The 24,632-nt window shown below is 37.9% G+C and overlaps 1 protein-coding gene across 1 annotated transcript; it reads left to right on the top strand.

The window, feature by feature from the left end:
* Nucleotides 1–376: 376 nt before the first annotated feature.
* LOC149153221 (Pectin lyase-like superfamily protein) lies at nt 377–20,261 on the top strand. Its single transcript, XM_089439990.1, has 3 exons — nt 377–1,481; nt 17,233–17,564; nt 19,531–20,261. The coding sequence occupies exons 1-3, from the start codon at nt 937–939 to the stop codon at nt 20,058–20,060; spliced, it is 1,407 nt and encodes a 468-aa protein (XP_089296116.1). The 5' UTR covers nt 377–936; the 3' UTR covers nt 20,061–20,261.
* The last annotated feature ends 4,371 nt before the right edge of the window (nt 20,262–24,632 follow it).

Below are 24,632 nucleotides of genomic sequence, written 5' to 3'. Positions count from 1 at the left end.
ATGAAATATGTTTTTTCGGCTTCCATTGCCCCAAAGTGCAAAAAATACACACCCTTTCTTCCAAACTTCTTTAGACCTTTTCCACTGACCTATTTCAAACTGTAATTGATACCAATTAATTTTTAATTGAACAATAAAATTTTTTGCCCTCCCCTAAATGCTTGTACTCTTTAGAAAAACTAAAATTTAAAATGGATTCCAGTGCCACCATTAAAAAGGTTGGATGTACCAACATCCATCTCGAAATCCATCTCAATCTGATAGCATTCAAAAGGTTGGATGTACCAACATCTATCTCGAAATCCATCTCAATCTGATGGCTGGACGGATGTGGAGACGGCCGTTGGCCTGACGCCGTTTGGAAGAACGAAGCCACCAGAATATGGATGAGCGGAAGTTATCGGAATCGTCGATCAGACGGCAGTCGGCAAAGTTACAAATCATTTACCTTTTGCGTACGCCAGCCGAAATGCATTCTAACTGTTAGATTTTAGAGCAGTTCATTTGCCTGGGTCATTTTGGGAATTAAACTTTTCAAAGGTATCAGGTTGGATTGAGTCTGGCACAATGGCACAATTCCAATTTTAGTGATCATTTTGGGAATTAAACTTTTCAAAGGTATCATCAGGTTGGATTGAGTCTGGCACACTTCCAATTTTAGCGATAAGCATTCTATTATGGACATATGGCATTTTTCAATCCAGTAAAAAGATTAATAAGTTAAAACTGGTGATAAGCATCCATGAACAGTGAATGAGTTAGGTTAATAAAAACAAAAACTTCTAATGATTAAACTGCTCCATTTGTTTCGTCCATCAAAAGAGAGATCCAGGTCAAAGTTGAAGAAACAAAATAGGCAGGCATGGCGTAAGATTTAAACTTGGCTCGCATGAGCAGACATTAGCAGACAGAGAGCCAGATTCCAATTCCAGTCAAATGGAGAAGAATTTGTACTCAGTCATTATGCTTATATTGGTATGCGTTGGCACCGCAGGGGGCAACATGTGGTGCAGCGACGTAGTGAGGTATGGTGCGAGCGGGAAAGGGGAAAGTCTGGATACGGAGGCAATTCAGGCTGCGATTGACGATTGTTGGTGGAGTGGGGGCGGCCGTGTTCGATTTCCACCGGGGAGGTATCTGACGGGCACAATTTTTGTGAAGACGGGAGTGATTCTGCAGGTGGAAGAGGGCGCCACAATAGTGGGCAGCTCATTCCAGGGGGATTACCCCTCGGAGTACAGGCGATGGTACGTCATCTTGGCGGAGAATGCGTCAAATGTTGGGATCAGCGGAGGGGGAATTATTGACGGGCAGTCCTCCAAGTTCGTCAAGCGATTCGATACCAGGAAGAATGTTATGATCAGCTGGAACGCCACCGGAGATTGCCTCGGCGACGAATGCCGCCCCCGTCTGATTGGCTATCTTGATTGCACGAATGTGCACGTTTCTCATATTCATCTCACGGACCCTGCGTATTGGTGGTATGTTTTCTTCCAATTCTCTTCCAATGGTGGTATGCATTTTTCTCATTTACAGCTTGACATGGTAACATTATCATAGATAGGTGTGAATGCTATTGAGCAACTTAACATCTGACAGCCACTTCTATCTTCCCTCATGTTCCATCTTATTACCACATTTTAAGCTGCATGAATTTCCCTCTGTACAAGCCACAGAGAGTATCAATTTCACCAAGGTTTCCTAAGGTCAGGGCATAAAATTTGACTGGCACTTCTATCCATTAAATGATTTTTTTATGATGGCTTTTCTTTTAAAACCTACTCTTTTATGACGGCTTTGTTTCTCTCAAAATAAAAATAAAATATGCTATTAATGGAAAATAAATGCTGCTTATGTTAAAATAGAAAGAAAAAAATAATACTATACATGTTTAATTAGTTATCCATATGATCTAATATAATTTTATCTAAAGTAATTAGAAGTCAAAAAAACATGTGAGTAGATGTTTAAACCTTATTCTTTTCAAAAATATTTGAACAAGTGATTTAAATAAGTTAGTGAAAAAAATAAGTTTTATTGTTAAAATATTTGAAGTGGTTTCAGTATTTTACAGTTTAATCTTTTTTAAGGTATATAAATTTTTGTCGAAATTCAACAAAGTTTTTATAAACCTACAAATTTAAGTTATATAATCTCTATAGCATTCGAAAATACAATTTAAACAATGAAAAATTACACATTATTTTTTGCACTCTTGAAGAAATTTGATTCCTCTCAGCTCATGTTAGATCCGTGCTTAAATGAGTCTATGCTGGTTATAAATATCAAAGCCATTTTTGTTAATATAAATTTTGTGTGATGTTCAGGAAATTTTTTATTTCTAACTCAACTATAGAATATGGTTCAACCAAGTAACATCATAAATATACATGTTTTATGTTCCTACAGAAAATAAAACATTACAGCCAAACTAACCAATGATTTGGTACAATTATATACAATCACTATTTATGTAATTTCAAAGATTTTAGAAATTATGTTCAACTATTTTTGAATAGTTCTCAAGTATCTTGGTCAAACCCATTTATTATATCGATCTCAATTTCCAAGGCGATGATTTGGAGTGAAGGAGGACCTTATAAATAATAAAACAAGTTTGAACCCATTTTTAAATAGGAATTTGGGAGAATTCTAACATTTCAACAAATAATAATATATAGGTCATGCTTTTTGAAAAAAAATTGTAATCTTGCAAAATAAGGAAGATGGAGCTCTCCCAGTGGCACCCTAACAACCTAATGCTTGAAAGGCCCAAACCCATTTGCATTCATATTAAAGTGTGAATGCATTGAACACATCATAGCCTTGATAACCACACATTTGAGATTCCATATCCAGCTACGAAATATATTTGTTTTCTAATCAAAACTAATCAATAGATCATTTTATAAAAATCTAGATCTATCACCAATGGGCTGGAGCTAACCAGCCATATATTGGGTATTTAATGCCCTCAGAGCAGCCCGCAACTTAGCCCGATAACACGGGAGCGGGAAAATATTATTTAATGCCGAATTTGCCCGCTCCCGTGTTATCGCGTTAAGTCGCGTGCTGCTTTGAGGGCATTAAATACCCAATATATCGCTGGTTAGCTCTTTCCATCACCAATGTACTAACACTTAAAAAGCTACATAAAAACTCTCAAAATCAAACATAAAATAGCTATTTTACCCATACAACCAAGAAAAGTCAATTCTATTATTTCTACTTGACAATTACAAAACCGTTCAATTTGATCACTCTATTCTTATAGGGTAGTGTTTTATATAGCATACCATTGGCACATGTCTTAACCTTGAATCTTCAGGCTTGAGTGTTTGGGATTTAGGTTTAAGTGTGTAGAGTGCAAGATTGCATATAAGTGGAGATGGAGATGAGCTTTTTCTAACAATTCAAAGATTCACTATGGGTGAGTCTATGTTTATCTTGGCATCTTAGAACTATGGGAGCATTCTGTGCTTTTCTAGGAGTCTCATCTTGAGGTCTTAGTATTGTGGGTGCCACATAGTGTGATGTTCTACAATCTTGTTTGAAATTGTGCACACACACACACACACATATGCAGGTAAATTTTTAATTCACCCATTAAATTGACCATTTTAAAAAGTAAGGAAGTGTTATCAATGATGTGTAGATTTTAAAATGGTTAGTATGTGATGATTAAATAAGAAAATACATGTAAATACTGTGAAATTTCCTTAATTGCAGCAACTGGAAATTATTCTTCTATCTATTGTAGACTATTTGTCTTCAGAAATTAATTACGACAAATAACGAATAAAATCACTATTGCAATTTTCACAATTAATAACAGGAACTGAGAAAATAATGCACACACACGAAGTTTTGACACTGATATTTTTGGACAATAGCCCCTGGAAAAATCCCAGTGGGGAAATCCAGTTCTGCAGATGAGGGTTTTATTATTAATCTTCAACAAGAAATTGAGGATTACAATCTTCTTGCCTCTTACTGGTAGATCTCTAGCAAATTATCTTGTCTTGGCCAAATCGACCTAAAAGCCACAAAGATTCCCTTTGTAGAAAATCTCGGTCTCTCTATGCTATTCACACTCCTACCCAACAATTCACACTGGTTGCTCCAGTAACTCGCACTGCCTCCGGGAAAATGATTCTGCAAGCCAATCTGCCTCCAGCAATTCATCTGACCAACTCACACTCCTTCTAGGAAAATGATCTGACCACTGGAAACTAAATTGAACCCCTCTGTCACACACATCGGCAAACTGGCTCCTCGCACTACTGGATTCTACTTTTCTTTTGTTGATGAATTCGACCTCCTTCCTCTCACTGTAAACTAGAAATCAACTGAAAAAATTTCTCCAACAATTTTCTCTTCAATCTTCTCTATTGAAACCCTTCTGCTGGTGTCTCTCTTGCTCAAACTGCACCCTTGCTCTCACTGCAACTAGGTAATTCGAACTTCATTGTGTGTCTCCAAAAGCCCCATCGATTTGCTCTTATAATCTCTCATTAAGCAACCAACGACCACAATCGAATGCTAATCGATGGCTACGATCATCTTCACCCCTTCTCATGATTTTTCTAGAAGTCACTAGAGAAAAATCAATTTGTTTCAATTAATCTGATTTAATTAACCATTTTTCCTAAGTTAGACTTAAAAAAAATAATTAAAAACTGGCTAATTAATCTAATTAAGACATTTTCTGTAGAAACTTTTTCTGGGTCTTGGAGATAATTATCCTTCTATGTTCCTTAGCCTCTTAGATACCAATAGAGACTAGAACACCTGTCCGAGCTACCAAAAACTAACACTCCCTCTTAGCGAAGAAGGTGTTCTCCACTACTCCCAACCTATCCTAGAAGTAGACAAACTTTTCCTTACCCAAAGCCTTTGTCAGAATATCTACAACCTGCTAATATGTGGAAACATAATGTAGCCGAATTAATCCACGCTGTACATAGTCTTTGATGAAGTGGTATCTGATGTCGATGTGTTTTGACCTATCATGAAACACTTGATTCTCGGAGAGCTTAATGCAACTCTGGTTATCATAGTAGATATTGGTCGAATCCATCCTCTGACCAAATAGTGCCACAACAGCTTCCGAAGCCAAATAACTTCACATGTGGCCATGCTTGCTGCCATGCATTTTTCCTCTTTAGAAATCAGTGCCACAGACTTCTGCTTCCTGCTGCACCAAGAGACAACCCTTGATCCAATACTGAAGTAACACCCTAAAGCGCTTTTCCGAGCCACAACACTACCTGCCTAGTTTGCATCTGTGTATCCCATCAATCTGACACCATCACCTCGACTAAATCTTAAACCATACTTGACTATACCTCGTAGATATCTCAGTGCATGTCTCACTGTTGTCCAATGTACTCTCTTAGGTTCTACCATGAACTGACAGAGAGTGTTGACCGCAAAACAAATGTATGGCCTTGTGTAGACCAGATGCATGAGAGATTTGATGAGATGCCTATACAAGGTTGGGTCCATTGATGTGCTTTCTGATGCATCTATCTTCCTCTAGTTGGTAATCATAGGCGTAGGCATGGGTCTATAGTCCTGTATCTTGAATCTCTTCAAGTTCTCCATAATATATCTCCCTTGCCCAGGGAAGATCTCCCCATATGTTTGCCATACCTCCAGTCCTAGGAAATGATGCATCAATCCCAAGTCCTTCATCTTGAACTCTACTGCTAAGTCCCTTTTGCAGTCCTCTATGAGCCCAAAGACCCTGTCAGAAATAAATCATCCACATATAGTACGAGAATGAGCGGCTCACCTCCTACCATCAAATAGTAGAGATTAGAATCTTCCTCACTCTTCACGAAGTCCATTTTCTACAAGTAACTGTCGATCTAACCATACCATGCTCTAGGAGCTTGCTTGAACTTGTATAGCGTCCTCTTCAACTTGCAAACATGAGTATCCCTCATGCGTCTTGAATCCTTCTGACTATTTGATGTACAACTCCTCATCTATTACTCTATTCAGAGAAGCTGTCTTGACTTCCATCTGGTGAATCTGCCATCCCATCTGCACTGCTAGAGAAATAATGGTCCTGATAAAAGTGTATTTGGCCATTGGAGTGAATGTCTCCTCATAATTTATGCTCTCCTTCTGAGCAAAACTCTTGGCCACGAACCTAGCCTTATACTTATCCACACTACCATCTGCAACATATTTGATTTTGTATATCCAACGAGAGCCAACTATTTCTCTGTCCACTGGTCTAGGCACAACCTCCCATACATCATTAAGCATGATGGAGTTATACTCCTCCACCATTCCATCTTGCCACACCTGACGCTGTGCAGCCTCCTGATAACCGGAAGGCTCTCTGTCAATGGCCTTTGTCACCAACGCCTTATACATGTCTTGGCTGTTTGCGCTCTCTGGTGCTCGCCCTAGGAGCTCCCACGAACTCCCAACACATGCAAGAGACGAGGAGATTTGAGAATGATGTATCTTTATTAATCCAAGTGTCATATACAATGCCTTGATTTTATCTATATACCTCAGTGAAACATGACTAATTACTAATATTAAAGTTCACTATAACCTTTATTAAATACACTAACATGACTTGCTATGGAAAGGTTGGATCACCTAGTCATCAATTGTAACCCTTACTATATTAAGTTTATTTTCATGTTACTATTCTCATAGTCTCCCTTAACATGAAAATAAGATCAAACCCCCTCTTAATACAAAACTACAACATTTATTATAAAGAAGAAGAAACATAATAGTTGAACCATTTGCTACCAACATGAACTATCTACTACCAACATGAACTATTTGTTGCTTCTATTCTTCTTGGATACATTTGGAAGTAGCCCTCAAGTTGCCATTACTTCCACATATCCTCACATAATACATTGAACGCAACAAGCACATAGGTAACTATCAAGGTTGCTTTATGAGATTTCCATCTTCCTCACATTCAAGGTAGAAGGCCTAGTACTAGGGACACTAAGTCACCTAAGAAGTGATCCATCTTAAGCATTACATCCTAACATCCTAATGTCCCCACTATCTAAAGGCTTCACTTTCTAGGTAACTTTTAGGTAGTCAAAATGCCAGTGCATCATTATTAATATCACCCATCTTCATCATGCATAACAAAATCACTTTCATCCTTCTTTTTTTTCACTTGGACAAATTTGTTGCATGCACTTTATAATTTCAAGCCACATGGCTTGACTTTTGGTATTAGTAACACATTTTTTATTTATGGAGCCAAGTTTTCTGTTTTTGTTGTCTTTCATACTTTTGACAATAGGCGACACTTTTATTCTCCCACTCCCTGTACTTACATTGGGCATAATTTTGAGTCATGTTACCCACCAAAAGTGGTTGACCCCATAGGAGAAATCCTTCTCCCATTATCTCTTCCAGCCGCAAGCTCTTGACAACCACTAGTAGTCGATGATGATGTGCCAATTCATATCTCTGCCCCCTGCATTAGTTATATGTTTTCTCACCCATTTGGAAAGAGCACATGTTGGAAGGTGGGCTTTTGATCAAAAGGTACTTTATTCATCATGCAATCGGGTGGTTATGCTTGTTTGTATTTTGGGCATTTGAAATAGATTATGGGGTAACCTGGAAGGAAGAGGGCTTTTGACTATGATCTCATTCCCTCACCTTAAATGAGGGGTTATTCTTTCATCCTAGTCGAGTGGGAAATCCCCTAATGGCCCAATGGGTATGAGAGGGGCACTACATGGGAAACCCTGATTGAGATAGCGTAGTCCCATTTCTCCCTATTCCATACTTACCACTTTCCATCTTACATTACAAGCTCTGTATTTCGCCTCCCTTCTTCGGGTTAGCTGACTATTGATTCTTTGGGATTTGGTGCCATATATCCTCATACTTGGGTAGGGCCCAAAAATTTTCCCTAGGAGGTTGATGAAGCTAAAATAAAAAAGAAAGAGCATATGATGGCCACAAGCAAAAACAAAAGAAGGTCAAAATGTAAAAAATGGACGAGACATACACATTAGCATGTGGGTAAAAGTGTAACATGAGCTCTACCTCACTCATTATGGCCATCACTAGGTTCATGAACATATGTTGCTCTTCATATTATGAGAAGGAACCCTTGCATGTCCCAATCCATGGTGGGCAATGTGTTGCCTTACCATTAAAGGGGTAATAATTGCTAGACATCATACAAAACACCCTCTAACTCTTTTAGCTATGAGAAGTAATACCAAGAAAAATCAAGAAAAAATAAAAGATACACAAGAGGGGTGGAAAAACAAAGGCCGAGTTGGTAACTCATACATCCACAATTGCTCCCTCTCCACATCTGTACACTCAAGATGAGGAGCCCATCATAGCTCGTTCCTTTGACCATGGCAGTTGGCCGTGAAGTCTTCTCCCCTCTGTTCAATACTATTCACATGACACCTATCAATTAAAGGGTGGACCAAGGACATGTCACTTCCCCTTGGGGGCTTGAAACACTTAATAGGGTGGTATATTAGCCACTTCTACCTAGGGAGGTAACACCATTGCGAGTTCAAATCCTTAGTTTTGGAAAGGAAACCTTATTTGAAGTGTCAAATTACCTATTACTTTCAAGCTTAGTTCACTTCGATGCAAAATGGTTAAACGTACATAATGATGTAGTTGCTGGCACTGGATATTGTGTATAATTGTCAGGTGGTTTCTCAACTATGGCTTGGGAAACTTAACTGGGGCCCAAGTCATTTAGAGGAGCATATTGACACCCATAGGTGGAGCGTTGAGAGCCATGGGACTCCAAGCAACAGTAGAGCATCATACATATCTTTGGGCACCTCCAACACCCACAACGTTCCAACACTTTTCCCTACATTGATGACTTTTATGGGATGATGCACCTGGACCCAACATGCCCTAGCCGATTTAGCACTTCATGAGGGGTTGGCAGTTGATCCAGGGCCCAGAGGAGGATGGTCTCACACCTTGAGACATGGGAGGGCTAGCACCACCTTGAGATCCCTCAATGTTGGAGCAAAGACAAGCATTTTGACCACCTGGAGACCCATGAGACCACTTTTGTGCCCCAAGATGAAAATTGGGGTCCACAGAGGAGCATTGACAAAAACCTAAGGGCCAACCCTTAGGAGGTGATTTTAGAAGGCTTCTACTCACACCTTGGCACTAGGAAGCCTCAATGCTAGCCCTAGAAGGGCTCATACATGCATGATGTCATCCTTTCTCTCACCTATGACTCACATGTGTGGGCTAGAGTTATGTTTATTCATTGGCTACTAGGTCGGCTTGTGACCTAGCTTGTTAGTAGCACATTATTTTATGATTTTTAGCAACAATAGGCTAAAATTGGAATTCGAATTCCTCATATAAGTAGAGGAATCATTCATTGTATCAAATCATCATCACATCACTTGGAATTTCAGCCTTCTTGAGCAATTCAACTTCTTTTCTTGTGGAGAATTTGGAATCTATGAATGCATTTTGACATTTGGAGCTAAATCGTTGTCTTTGGAGCTATTCTTTGGATCAATGGATGGAATATTTTGCATGTTATCTTGTAAGTGTACCTATTGTTGAATATTTATCTTTTTACATGTCTAATGTATGGAATAATGTTGAATCTAGGTTTTGCTATTGTGCCCTAATTTGTTGAAAATTTATTGAATGCTATCTAGATGATCTATTGCATGCATTACTCATACATAACATGTGAATGAATGTCCTAGTGGTGAACTTTAAGTAGCTCTCCTGTGAAAGTTCCATTATCTCTTTGCATTGGTAAATGCTTGAATTTTTGCTGCTTGGGCATCAAGAATTTGACCTCCTTAGAAACTTTTTGATTGGCCCATCAAATCATACACTCTATACTCGCAAGGAACAAGGGACTGGTCCATTTTTTTGGTGATCAAACTTGAATTTTATCCAAAAAATTTTCTTCTCTAAATTTAGCCCCTTTAAGGCCAAGCTTGCTATCTAGGGCTTGGTGCAAATCCCTAGGCAAGGTACATTTGTGGGATTGGAGAGCCTAAACATTGAGAGGAGTTTATTTACCACAAAATCTCTTCTTTTGGTGGGCATCCACTTTAATCTTGTCCATAAATTTCTTTACCCTAGTTGTTTGCCCCAAGGTAAAACCCTAGTCTGGTTTTGCTTCAACTTGGGGGCTTGTTTGAGGGTTTCAAGTGCCTTGATCATGCTGATATACATTGTTGGAAACCCTTTCTCCTTTCCTTGGCCTTTGGCCATCCCAACACTCAACCAATCCATCAAGCCCTAGGCCTTGTGCTCTTAACCCTAAGCCTCTATAAAGAAAGCGAATTGCCTCTAGTAGGAACCATAATCCTAAATTGTGCCTTTCTTGTAGAGAGTCTCACTGAGTCACCTTGTACCCTAACCCTAGAATATCTATTAAGGTGACCTTTTCACATACTGTGACTTCTCCCATCAGTGAAAATCTGCAAAGAGTAGGGGGTTTTGGCGTGGTGACAGTGGGCCATCACCCCATTGTTGTCACTTGGTTTAGTGTTAGTCTTGTAGGGTTCCCCTATCCAAGGCTTGTTAAATTTTGCGGCAACATTTTTGGTGTTGTTGCTAGGGAGGAAGCAAGTCTACCTTCTCGTAGGTCAAAGCATCTAGCTTATTTAAAGAGGTGAACTTCCCAACGAAAAAATAGATCCTCTTCTGGCGACTCCTATATAATTTGACCATGGAGGTGGCTACCCAAACCTTCTTGACATATCATCGAAGGGATGAAGGGTCTCTTAGTACTCCTTTCTTTGACAGAGTAAACATGAGAAGGAGGATTCCTCCATGGATGCAATATGTCCTTCATCCATTAAACTTTGAAAACATCCTAGGAGCCCCTCATCCTTTGCCGCCTGAATATGATGATACCATGCTTTTATGGTAGAATGGATGAGGATCCTAAAGCGCATATTCATTTGTTTCAGTAGTCCCGCTCCTTCAAGCATATTGAAGAAGATGTTGTCATGACCTTGTTTCGCTTTCACTAAGAGATTATACTCAAGACCGGTTCATGAAACTCTTAGAAGGATACATATCCTCTTGGAAGGATTTTGTCATTTTTTTCCTCTCTAGATGCGTGGAGGAAAGAAGCATCGTTGACCTATACAAAGATTTCCTCCTTATAAAAAGGGATAAGAATGAACTAGTGAGGGAGTTCAACCAAAGATTTAACACCCTTGTAAGCATGATCCCTAAGAAATTGAAACCACCTGATGAATTGACCATAGCAACCTATGTGCGATCTTTTGTTGGAGAGATATCGTACTTGACTAGAAACAAAAACCCCGCAATGACCCTTCATGCACAAGATGTGGCCCTTAAAGTTAGCGACCTTGGAATGTGAACCAACAAACAAAACAATGGATGATCATATTGGCTCTATTGAGGAACTCCAAAGGAAAATTGAGCAGGTAGTGCCCATTGTAGCACACAACTACAACATCCTCATTTCCCAAGCCAATAAGATTAAGGGAGAACAGGGCCCCCTCCCCAAGTGATCCAAAGTGAGGTTGACGAAGACCCTCTATTGTCCTTTACACTAGGAAATACGAATCTGGGCACCCCTTGTTCTATATTACCCTTCAATTTGGTGATTGCCCCCTTCGTGATTGCATGTTGGACCCAGGGTCAACAACAAACGTAATGCCTTTCAAGATAATGGAAAGGTTAGGGTTGCATATCTCTAGGAAGTATAGGAACATCTGTGGAATTGATTCCAAGGAAATAGAGGTATGTGGTATTGTAGAAAAACAAAAGGTTACCTTGGAAGGATATCCTAAAATGGAAATCACCATGGATATTGTGGTGATTAATATCCCTGACAATTGGGGGATGCTCCTCTCTAGACAATTTGCATTTGATCTTGGGGGCACTATCCACATGGATATGTCCTACATAAAAATTCCCATGGGAGAAAGGTCTTATGCCATCATATATAGACAACCATCCACCCGACCTTTGATCGTGCCTTGTTTCGTAACCAAGGAGGATATACTAGAACAAGACTATGAATTTGGGGAGTGGAGGATATGCCAAAAGGGCCCTGATCTTGAACCTGAACTCGAGAGAATGTGGACAATGTATTTTGATGGGGCATGCTCAAAAGCTGAATCTGGGGTAGGCATAACACTGGTATCCCCTTCAAGGCCATATACATTGTTCTCTCTTAGGATGGAGTTCGATTGTACTAATAATGTTGCCGAGTACGAAGCCTTAATATTAGGTTTGGATATTGCCTTGTGCAAGCAAGTTCGACATTTAAGAATCATAGGGGATTCTGACTCAATTGTCTCTCAAATCAAGGGATTTTTTTAGCACCAAAAATGAAATACTAAAGCAATACAAAGAGCGAGTAGTAGATATCATAAAGGGATTTGAGAAATTCTCTATAGAGGCGGTCCCTAGAGAGAAGAATAGCCTCGCTGATGCCCTTGTTGTCGCAACCTCAAATTCCCAATCCTTGATGATGACATTGCTAAGATAGGAAAATGTGTTATAGGATAAACCAGTGCTCCCCATGTGTTTTGCGACATGGACTAACCGCCTGTTGTGCATCCTCATCTATGACGATGTGATTTTTGACTAACACCTATGGTTTTTGATTTAATGACAATTGTGATTCCCAACAAGTGGTATCAGAGCATAGGTCATGAGTTTGATACACACCCGACTCGCATTGGGGGGGAGATTATTGGACAGTGGATAAACCAATGTTCCCCGTGTGTTTCGGGACATGGACTAACCGCCTCTCATGGATCCTTATCTTCGACAATGTGATCGTTGACTAACACTTGCTGGTTTTGGTTTAATGACAATCGTGATTCCCAACAAAAGACATATATAGACCCGTTGTGCCCAATAACATTGATCACTAGTCGGTCTTTGATGACGACAAATAAATAGTATGCTTCCTTCAAAACAAGACATCCAATGTCGATGAGCCCGAAATTTGAAAGAAAATTGTCAGGGAAAGACAATTCGATAGAGATGATAGAATTAAAGCCAGGGAAGGAGCCCATAAGTTCTTTGATGTTGTAGAATTCAACTTAGGCTCACTTTCTTCCCCTCAAACAATTAAGATAGAAAAGGGATTGTCCAAAGTAGAAAGGGATGAGCTTGAAAGATTGCTGAGAGAATTCAAAGATGTTTTTGCCTGGTCTTATCAAGATCTAAGGCATGTAGCCTCAATGTCATACAACATACCATTCCTCTTTAGGAAGGAGCTAAACCTGTAAAGAAAAATGAACCCTAAGCTAGAACTTTAGTTAAGGACGAGCTTCAAATGATGGTGGATGTTGGTATAATTTCCCTTGTTAGGCATTCTTCATGGGTCTCTAATCCTATGGTTACTTGAAAGAAGATAGGGAACATTAGGATGTGTGTAGACTGTATGGATCTAACCCAGGTAAGCCTCAAGGACAATTATCCCTTACCCAACATGGAAAACGTCTTACAACGAATAACCATATCTAAAATGATGTCCTTCCTTGATGAGTTTTCTGGTTATAATCAGGTGGTGGTGAAGGAAGAAGACCAAATCAAGGTTGCCTTCACCACCCCTTGGGGATCCTATAAATACCTAAGAATGTCATTTGGGTTGTTAAATGCTGGGTCTACCTTCCAAAGGGCCATGGATTTGGCCTTTAGGGACCTCATAAGGAAAATAATGGAGATATACCTAGATGATTTGACTGTCGCATCTAAAGAAAGGCATGACCATTGCAAACACCTTGGGAAGGTATTTGAAAATGCAACAATACAATATATCATTGAATCCTAAGAAGTCTATATTTGGGGTAGACCAAGGAAATTTACTTGGCCACATTGTTTCCAAAAATGGAATTATCATTGACCCAAAAATAATAGAGACTATTAAAGGGATCCCTCCCACAAAGGATAAGAAGGCTTTAATATCATTCTTCGGTTAGATTAACTTTGTAAGACGGTTTGTCCCAAATTTCATGGAGATTGTCAAATGCATGATTGATTTGGTAAAAAAGGATACTCCATATGAGTGGGACAAAGCCAATGACAAGTCTTTTGAAGAAATCAAATATAATAGCCTCAACCCCGATCTTGATTAGTCCTGACTATCCTAAGGATTTCATCATTTACTCATTTGCATCTGATGATACAATTGCAAGGATTCTAATGTAGAAAGATGATGAGGGAAATGAGAGGCCGGTGGCATTAATGAGCAAACCCCTACGAGATGCTGAGACAATATATACTCTTACCAAAAGCATGCTTATGCTCTCGTTAAATCATTAAAATATTTCGGGCCTATGCAAGATACAACAAAATTCACACCCATGTCCCATATCTTGCAGTCAAACATGTGCTATCCTAGAGTGATTGTCTAGGATCAAGAGGCAAATGGGTCACCAAAATACAGAAGTATGACCTAGAAATTCGACCCAAGAAGATCATTAGGGGGCAAGGCCCGGAAAAATGTTGATTGAAGGAAACAATCAAGCTATCCAAATAGGAGAGGAAGAAGAAGTTTGGACAACTGCTATAGAATTAAAAGAAGATGGGTGTTACTCTGATATCATATACTACCTTAGGAGCTTGTCTACCCCTCCTGATTTGGTAGAGCATAAGATAAGAGCCCTTAGATTGAAGGTTGCTAAGTATTGCCTAACCCAAGACCACCTGGGTTGGATGAGCCTTGATCGGGTCATTCTCCATTGTGTGAACAAGGTTGAAGTCGTTAAACTCATAAAAGAGTTCCATGTTGGGTTTTGTTGTGGACATTATGCCTCTCGGATTACCGTCCACAAAACCCTTGGGGCTGGGTACTAGTGGCCTACCATCTTTGCCGACACTTTGAAATTTGTTAAAGCTTGCCAACCATGCCAATTGTTCACAGGGAAATAGCAACTCCCAACAATGCCACTAAAGACTGTAGTTATCGAAGCTCCATTTCAACAATGGGGCCTTGATTTCATAAGAGAATTCAAGGAAAACTCAAGCAATGGTCATAAATGGATACTCACAACCACTGATTACTTGACCAAGTGGGTGGAGGGAATCCCCACCAAGAAAGCTACCGACCAAGTCGTTATGGATTTCTTGGAAGAACAAATTATCACATGATTTGGTGTTCCCGCCAAGATTGTGATAGAAAATACAAAAGCTTTCAACTCTATGGTCCTCGTTTCCATGTGTTGTAATTATGGGATAATGTTGGCTCATTCCTCAAATTATTACCCTCAGGGAAATGGGCAAGCCAAATCAAGCAACAAAAACCTTACGAAAATAATCAAGAGAACTGTTGGTGAAACCAAACGATGCTGGGACAACAAGATCAAGTATGCCTTGTGGGCTGACCACACAATGGTGAAAGCATCCACAGGATATAGTCCATTTCAATTGGTATATGGGTCTGAGGCAAAGCTACCTATCCAATTGTAGTTACCTACCCTAGAATGCCTCAAAGCTTTCCCCGATCAACAAAATGCTATTCAGTCAAGGATTGACCAAATCATTGAAATGGATGAATCTCGTTGCAAGGCCATTGATCAACTTGGTAGGAATCAAGAAAGGATTAAGGGCACTTTCGACAAGCAAACTAGACCCAGAACTTTCAGATAGGAACCATGGTCCTCTTATGGGATAAAAGAAGAGAAATGCCAAGTATGCATAAAAAGCTGGATAACCTATGGATTGGCCCTTACAAGATACTAGACATTGCTGGTACCAATGCCTATCATCTTGAGACTTTGGAGGGAGAACCTCTTCCGTTACCTTGAAAGCTAACAACCCTTCTTCCTTTATATGCTCTTTTGTAAATATTTTTATGTTAATATAAGATGAATTTAAAAAAAGAAAAAAAAGATATTCAAAGCTGAACCCTCTTATGCATTTTCAAGTTTTTAAACTTTTCGGGGGACCTCTTTGAACAATATGGATCTAGACATTTGAAAATTTCGTCATTTATATAAACACTTCTAAAATGTGTTATACTCTATTTGGTCAAGATGGCTCGTTAATGCTTATCTGTTCATAATGACATGCTGAACATGAGTTAAGAGTATGTTTTGAGTGCATTTTAGAGGTGCAACCACTTTGTTTACTCTACCTGAGGACATAATTCTGTTGTCTTTTGTGTCTGCTCTAATATTTTGTATAATATGTCATGAGTCCATTCTACTCTTATACCGTATAACTAATAATCTGCTTAGTATTTTTGGTAATAATAATTATGAACATTTCTGTCATAACTAATAAACTCACAGCCCGGTGGGTGAGATCAATTAGTTCCATCAAACTGTTTCAAGGCGGAGTTTGCCATGGGGCCTCTGGTTCTAGTCTAGTTGAGGCTCAAGTCAGGCTGAGTCTGTCTTATTAACAGCTGCTATTATGGCTGGTAGTTGAAATGGCCTCTATTCCAAGGAAGAAAGGGGGGAATCCTGCAAGATAAGTACATTTGGGTAAACATATGGCATATAATAGGAGATAACACATACAGTTGGGTGAATACCTGTTATGGAATAGAAGCCGGTAGTTGAAATGGCCTGTATACATATATTCCAAGGAAGAAGGGGGGAATCCTGCAAGATAAGTACATTTGGGTAAACATATGGCATATAATAGTAGGTAACACATACAGTTGGGTGAATACCTGTTATGGAATAGCAGCTGGTAGTTGAAATGGCCTGTATACATATATTCCAAGGAAGAAGGGGGAATCCTGCAAGATAAGTACATTTGGGTAAACATATGGCATATAATAGGAGGTAACACTTACAGTTGGGTGAATACCTGTTATGGGGTTTAATGTGAGAGGGCAAAGTCGAGACCTCTGAGCGTAGTTTAGGGAACACCATTCAGTTGACCTATAATTGCGCAGTGTGCCTAATGGGAGGCAAGACATAGATCCTGGCATAGGTTGTTTTCCATGCATTTATAAATTTCTGGCATAGGTTATTTTTCATTCCTTTGTAAATTCCCAGAGTTGGGTGCCTTTGGCAACCGGCTGTTTTTTTCTTGTAGGATTACACTTTGACAGATCATTTTGGCTTGCCTATTCAAAAGAATCTGATTTTCTCTTCCTCTTAGTTGGTGGTTGATGATGTCAATTTTAACACAGTTCATCATTCTAGAGAAGTATCTGCTTGAATGTGAAAAAAACATCGGAACAATTTTGATAGTGATGAAAGCATTTTACTGACAAGCTGTCTATTTTTACTGCAGTTTGCACCTTGTTCGGTCAAATAACATTTCAATTCATGACATTTCTATCTATGGTGACTTCAATACACCCAACAACGATGGTATTGATATTGAGGACTCCAACAATACCATTATTACTAGGTGCTATATTAACACAGGCGATGATGCAATATGCCCAAAGACATCTACGGGGCCTCTGTACAACTTAACAGCAACGGACTGTTGGATAAGAACTAAATCCTCTGCAATAAAGCTTGGAAGTGCAAGCTCATTCAATTTCGAGGGTCTACTCTTTGACAACATTACTATTGTTGATTCGCATAGAGGTCTTGGGTTGCAAATACGTGACGGAGGTAATGGATCAACCAAAATAATTGCATGCTTTTCCTGTGTCTTTTTATTATTATTTTTATTTCTCAGAAAACCTTTGTCATGTCTCTGTTAAGGTTCTTAGGATTTCCTTTTCAAAACAGAAGCATGAGCTCCTGAAAGAAAGAAAATATTTTCTCCAATATTAAAGCTGGATTTAATCAAATTTTTGGTTGCTTGCTTTCGTCTGAACTTACCAGTCATTTTTGCACATTTTTGCACCAGAGTGAGTTAATAGTGCACAAGCAGTCCTGCTAGCGTTGATTTTGACGATGATGATTGTTAATGTCCACTGGGACCAACTTTGATGTTATAGATAATTGCTATCTGGTTAGGTTAAAGGTATTAATCCCAAATTGTAATCTTATGTGATATGCTTTATGTTTTAGGTTAGAACCATTATAACATTTGAAACCAAAATATATTCATTGTTGTGTTGTTCTCTGAGTTTCTAAACGCTAAACTATGAATGAAGGTGGGACTCAAGGTGTCAAGATTGACCAGATGCGAATAAACAACTCTAACCATTGTAATTCCAGTTTGGGAGGGATCAATTTTGATATCAAATTTTAGCGGAGGAACTCATGATACAAGTCATTTGAAGTTTCATTCATTTAATTTTACATGCAGCAACATGCTCTGTATTTAGATTTTAAGCAGAACACATAAGGAATTAGAACATTAGGGAAAATATTTTTTATAGCTGGATCTGTGGGGATTTCAACAGTCAAATGGCTATTGGGAGAAGAAACCTATATCTCACAAACAAAAAAATCTTTTATACCAATTTAGTGTCTGGCTTCACCATGACCCCCTCTCTATATATAACAACTTCCCTATAATATACTCACTCATCTTCATAGAATTTCCATTGTTCTTCAGGTTAATCTCAAGAGATCTTGGAGATTGTTAGACGAAACTGATATAGCATTATGAATTATGGATACGTATCTAAACGATTGCTTTTTCTAACTTGCTAGTAAAGGAAACAGTGCAACCTAACATCACGTAGTTTCACCTGAGAGTTGAATTCTAACTGAAAGCTTCTAAACCCTTAATGGAGGCATTGACATCCCTCCTATATTTAAATCATTGATATTACACATTCTTTATTCCACAACTTCTGTCATGAATTTTCTATCCTCAAACTATGCAGTAATCATTCGACATTGAGATTGGGTGGGTTTTTAGCAGTGTTGCACTAATCGGGAAATAATCGCGATTATATCGTTTAATTGCGATTATTTCAATTAAACAATAAAATCATGCATAGTAATCGGATAAATTTTTTTCGAAAAAATTGCGATTTTTGGTTGAGGAGGAGGAGGTGACCCAAGCTAGCCCTGTCATAAGTAGAGGACGTGGTCTACCCCTGTAGCTCCTAGTTCTTCAGCTTCTAGAGCACAGCAGACTCCATAGTCTACTGTGGCTTGCCAACTCCACTGACATCTACATCTAGAGGGGCAAAGGAAATCAGTGGTATTAGACTTTAGTTATTTGGTTCATTTCATTGTATATGGCATTATGACTCGTAATATGAGATACATTATTATATTTTTTGTTGATATTTTGAGGTTGAGTTGGGACTTAGGACTTACTGTTCAGGACATGATTCACTGTTATGTGTGATTTTAGCACTAGAAATGATATTAAACATCTTATATATTAGTTCTTTTATCATATATATGTGTCAATGTATTTATTTTATGTTGTAGATGGTTTAGATATTAAAAAAATTGGAAAAAAATGAATATTTTTGTACCAAACGTTTTTTTCCCTATTATTACTGATTTTTTTTCCAATTATTATGATTTTTTCCAATATTATCCTGATAACGATTAGTGCAACATTGGTTTTTGGAGCTCGGATAGATTTTCCTTTTCGAGATGTCAATAAATGAGTTTCAGTCTCATTTATTGTTTTGTTTTTGACAATATTTTTTTGAAACAGGTGATGTCAATGGAGTGACGTTTTCCAACATAAACATTACAACACGCTACTATGATCCATCATGGTGGGGTAGGGCGGAGCCCATCTACGTCACTGCATGCCCTCGGGATCCATCTACAGTAGTTGGTTCAATATCGAATGTACGGTTTCTTAACATAACAGCAACCTCAGAGAATGGAATCATTTTAGCAGGATCAGCAGGAAGTTTTCTAAATGAGATACAACTTGCTAATGTAAACATAAATCTGAAAAGATGGACAGAGTATGGAGGTGGCTTGGTTGATTATAGACCAGGGTGTCAAGGACTTGTCCATCATCATACTGCGGGTATTATGATGGAGTACATCTCTGACGTAGCATTGAAGAATGTAAGTATGACTTTGATGAATAATTCTGCCGATTGGAACGTGCCAATCGACTTCACACCCTCGACTGTAAAGGAAATATTTTTCGCTGATTTTCGGTCAGCTTTGAATGAAATTGAAGAGCGAGCATCTACTGACAGTGAGATATCTAGCTTTACGAAATGAAGAATACTGTCACTCTCTCTATAATTAGTTGACCTTGACATGTGATATGAAGGGGTATTCCTCTTGATATAAATAAATATCCCACCGTCAAGAGTAAGCTACATTCCATTTATCTTGGGCAATCAACTAAATGTTCAGAATTAAACATATCAGTGTATTTTAGAGATTTTCAATTGGAATTTTTTGTTGATTAAACTTGCACATTCAATTTCAATAATTTGCTGTGCAGCGCTAACGTATATATGTTAAGTTTTGAGTTATTCATTTGGAGAAAGCAACAAATATCCTGTTATAATATATATGTTAAGTTTTGAGTCATTCATTTGGAGAAAGCACTAAATATCCTGCTATAATGAGAGAAAAATATGGAAAATACTATCTCCAATTTTCACTGGCTCGTGGGTGTGAGTGCAAATGGGCATGACTATATAGTGATGCCGTTTTTAAAATCCAAGGTCATTGGGGTGCAACCCCCAGCGGGCACACATATCATATTTTTAAAATCCATTCTGTTTTTCCAAGAACTTTGAACCAACTATGTAAGGATGCAATTTTTATTCACCATTTCATGATGTGGATCCATATTTCTTCTTTCTCTTTTTAATTGATGCCCTTGAACAGGTAACACCAAAAACTCCCTTGGGAGAAGAAGTGGACAAGTGTCCAATCTCAAAACATAATTTGCACATAAAAGTTCATAATCCAACTTTTATTCTTGTCATTATGGCACTTTTTTTAATCTCAAGTAGTCCTATCCCTCATAAAAAAATATCTTGATTCCATTGGTAGATTGGAGGATCTTAAGGAATCTTGGGAAGTCATCAAATGCACCATGGCGTCATATGGTTGGATAGATGGGAAGGGTGGGGCTATTCTTATTTTATTGGTTCCTTATGGGGATAATGTTTATCACATTTGTTGATGAATCCACATATGTGAAAGATGAGACCTTGTAATGTGAGTTGTTGGCAAGTTGCTTATGGAGAGGTATTCAACCTTGATTTGGACTTTTTGAGCTTCTTATTACATTGATTTGATTTCAAATTATACGTGCAAAATTTATTATATCAAAGATATTGTTAAATCAACTAGAAGCATCTATATATATAGTGATGCTCCTAGTTTATATATATATAATCATGCATATGTTCTTAGCCTTATGAGAAAATTCACGAGGAATAGGGAGTTGGCATGCCTTGTAATCACATGTTTCACCACTAGCTTCATTTCTCTTTAGCCTCTTTGTGCTTTTATAATGCAAGTAAAGATAATGTTAATTTAAAATATATGACAAGCTAGTTCATATAGTTGTAGAATAGATTGGTGGGCCATAGCTAGGCTAGTGTAGTGGGAGACCTTCTAGTAAAGATTGGAATAGGTGCATGATATCAGCGAACCTTTGGTAAAGGTTCTTTGCTTGGTAAATGGGTAGAAGGTAGCAATGGGCTACTAGTATGATGCCATAGATAGGGCCAAGGAAGCTATCCATACCTATGATGAGGACATGAGTGGTGAGGGATTATATAAACAATACATGGTATGTGATTGATGATGGACGGAGCAATACCTTTGCCTTGCATTCTCTTACTTACATAGTTTTAGATTTGATGTTGATGCCTTGGATGAATTTGCCCCATATGTTTCAAGGATGGTGTCAAATTTGAATGAATGTTATAAGGTTTCAAAGGAAATGGAGATATATAGGATGGGTGTTGGAATATTTAATTTAACATGTTTGCCACTGCATGGAAATATAATTTAAGTCTTTTCTCTTTCCCCTCTTATCTATTTTGGATGATTGGTGGACAACTTATGGTAGAAACATACTAATTTGATAGAGACTTGTCTTTTAGCTGCTTAGCCAATTTAATAGCTCTTTAGGCAATGGTGCAATTGGAGTGTATTCGAAAAAATATAGACCAAGAAGCATACCATATTATAAATGTTCAAAATAAAATTCTAATTTATTATTTATGATCCATGGGTTGTCACTCTCTAATATTTCTTATACCTCAAGGCTCATGAAGTTTATTATCACTTTTAACAAGCTAATATTTGACCCCTTAATGACACGGTCTACATCTACTATAATCTCTCAATGTAAGTGAAGCAATTTGAGAGAACATATGTGGTGGAGGTGATTTCATTTGATGACACTGACACCATGGTTGATTGGAAGGTGGAGAGTAAGAGCACTGTCATGAAGGCGACACCTAAGTGGTTATAGGAGGATGTCTTAGAGGAGGTGGTAGTGAAGGGGGTGGTAGAGGAGTAGATTGAAAGTGAGCCACTATATTCACAAAGAGAGTTAGTGAGAAAAAGTTGTTCCACTTCTACTAACACTCGAGCCATTCTTCTTCCATAGGAAGAACCATTGCCTTTTCTTGTAAGAGGGGTTGAAGGAATTGTTGATATATCTATCACTAAAATTGATTCACATTAATGAAATACATTTACCATATTTTTGACGTATTTTTTATTACGTATTCAATTTAAAGTCATGCAAGGGTTCATGACAAAAATCAAGATTTAGTATATGTGTGATTGTCACTTCACATCTTCTATCTTATATATTAGGTTTCTTTTCATATTAATGTGGCAATATAATTGTTTGATGTCGTTGTTGCTTTAGGTTTATATTCCCTAGTATTTTCAATAAGTTTCTTTTTGAATCTTTGGTGACATTTTCACCAATATGATATTTACAATATTGGTAATGAACTAGGCTCCATTGCTAGATATTGACCAACAAAAGATTTTTTAAAACTCTTTATGTATAAAGAAGATATTGTGATCAAAACCCCCAATGGGAGGCCAACCAAGTAGGGGGGTATTTAGGGGGAGTGTGTTTCCCTTTACAAAACGATCTTCGTTTCTCAAGGCCTCATTGAGGAATGTAGGGTGGTCATGCAAACTTTTTTAAACATGGTATTGCATAGAAGTTGTGAAGCCCATACAAGGATGTGAGAATAGCCACTAACTTTGGATGAGCTAACAACTATTCTAATAGAAATGATAGAGGATCAATGACCTATATTGGATGCCTTTTTGTGAAAATTTGATAAAGAAACCAAGGATTTTATTGGCTTGAACTTGTAACAATTGAAGTATTAAAGAAAGTAACGAGAACCATCCTCAGTAGCAACTAAAAGCTCTATCACAACAATCCTGAAAGTAACGAGAACCATAGAAACAATACGTGTAACCAATATCTATGGACCTCAAAGAGTTGAAGAGAGGATCCAAATGTTGACCTCAGTAATGAGAATTCTTGAGAATATACCCAACCCATACAAAATCATTGGAGGGGACTTTAACATGATCCTCAACCTATAAGAAAAGAGAGGAGGCCTTATAAAATTAGACAACGACGTTGAAGCCCTTCAAGAAGCCATAGATAGAATGGGTTTGGTGGACATGCGGACAATTAACAAAATTTACACTTGGAACAACATATGAGGAGGAGATAGGCATATACCCTCTAGAATCGACCGATTCCTCATATCTGAATCAATTTTCCTTTCCTCCTGGGAAATCGAGTGTTGAATCCTTCCCCACTCAGGATATGGCCACTGGTCAGTTGCCTTGAAAATTCATATTTCGGCAGCCCCTAGGAATCACCCCTTTAGATTTGAGAGACCTAGGTTGGGTTCACACAAGATCTAGGGTTTTAGGATTTATCATTAAAGGCCCAGTGTGGAAGAATTACTTTTTATAATATAATGCAACTATTTCTTACTTACGATATATATATATATATATATATATATATATATATATATATATATAAAGAGCCTAGGAAAGCACTCTACTGCTAGTGGCCAGGTCTAGAATATGATCAACTGAAGATGTTGGACGGCAATTGTAATCTTTATCTTTCTATGATATAATGCAACTATTTCTAACTTATGGTGTGTGTGTGTGTGTATATATATATATATATATGCAGGAAACAAATATTCAAACAATGAATTGATTTTGAAGTTACAGTTCTAAGGACAACAATTATGAAAAGAGTGAATATGTTCCAGTATTGGAAAGGTTTTTTAAGAAGCCAATCTTGCAATAAAAGGAATTGCTAACTAAATGCTATGAGTGATAATCATTCAAACCAAAAGTAAACCATTAGAGAAATTTTGAGGTAAAAAATGGGCCTTAAAACAAAAAATGTACTAACAAAATTAACTTTATAAGAACCAATAGGATTCAAGATGACGATGTCATCCACAAGGGAAAATATTTTGGAGGGAAAAGAGGAAAACTATTTTTTTTAATTACATTTTCGACTTATCTACTTATAGGTTTACTCAAATGCCAAGCGTAGACTCCTGTTGGATAAAGAATTAAATTCCACATCCAAAGAGTACCCACTGCATACTTTTGAGCAGACCCACATTTCCTAAATACAATTAAAAAAGTAGTTTCCTTTCTTTTTCTTAAAAAATCATAACTCTTATTTTATTATTTTAACTATTACTTTATTATTTTCCTTAGAGACCCATTTTAGACCGCAAAATTCCTCCAATGTATGCGATCTTTTTGGGAAGAAACCTCACACCTACTGAAATGGTA

The sequence above is a fragment of the Pinus tabuliformis genome, chromosome 9 (genome assembly GCF_031772625.1).
Source record: "Pinus tabuliformis cultivar Carrire ecotype Pingquan chromosome 9, CPIR1, whole genome shotgun sequence".
NCBI classification, from domain to species: Eukaryota; Viridiplantae; Streptophyta; class Pinopsida; order Pinales; family Pinaceae; genus Pinus; species Pinus tabuliformis.
The sequence above is the reverse complement of the archived record's forward strand: the minus strand, read 5'-3'. Positions and strand labels throughout refer to the sequence as shown.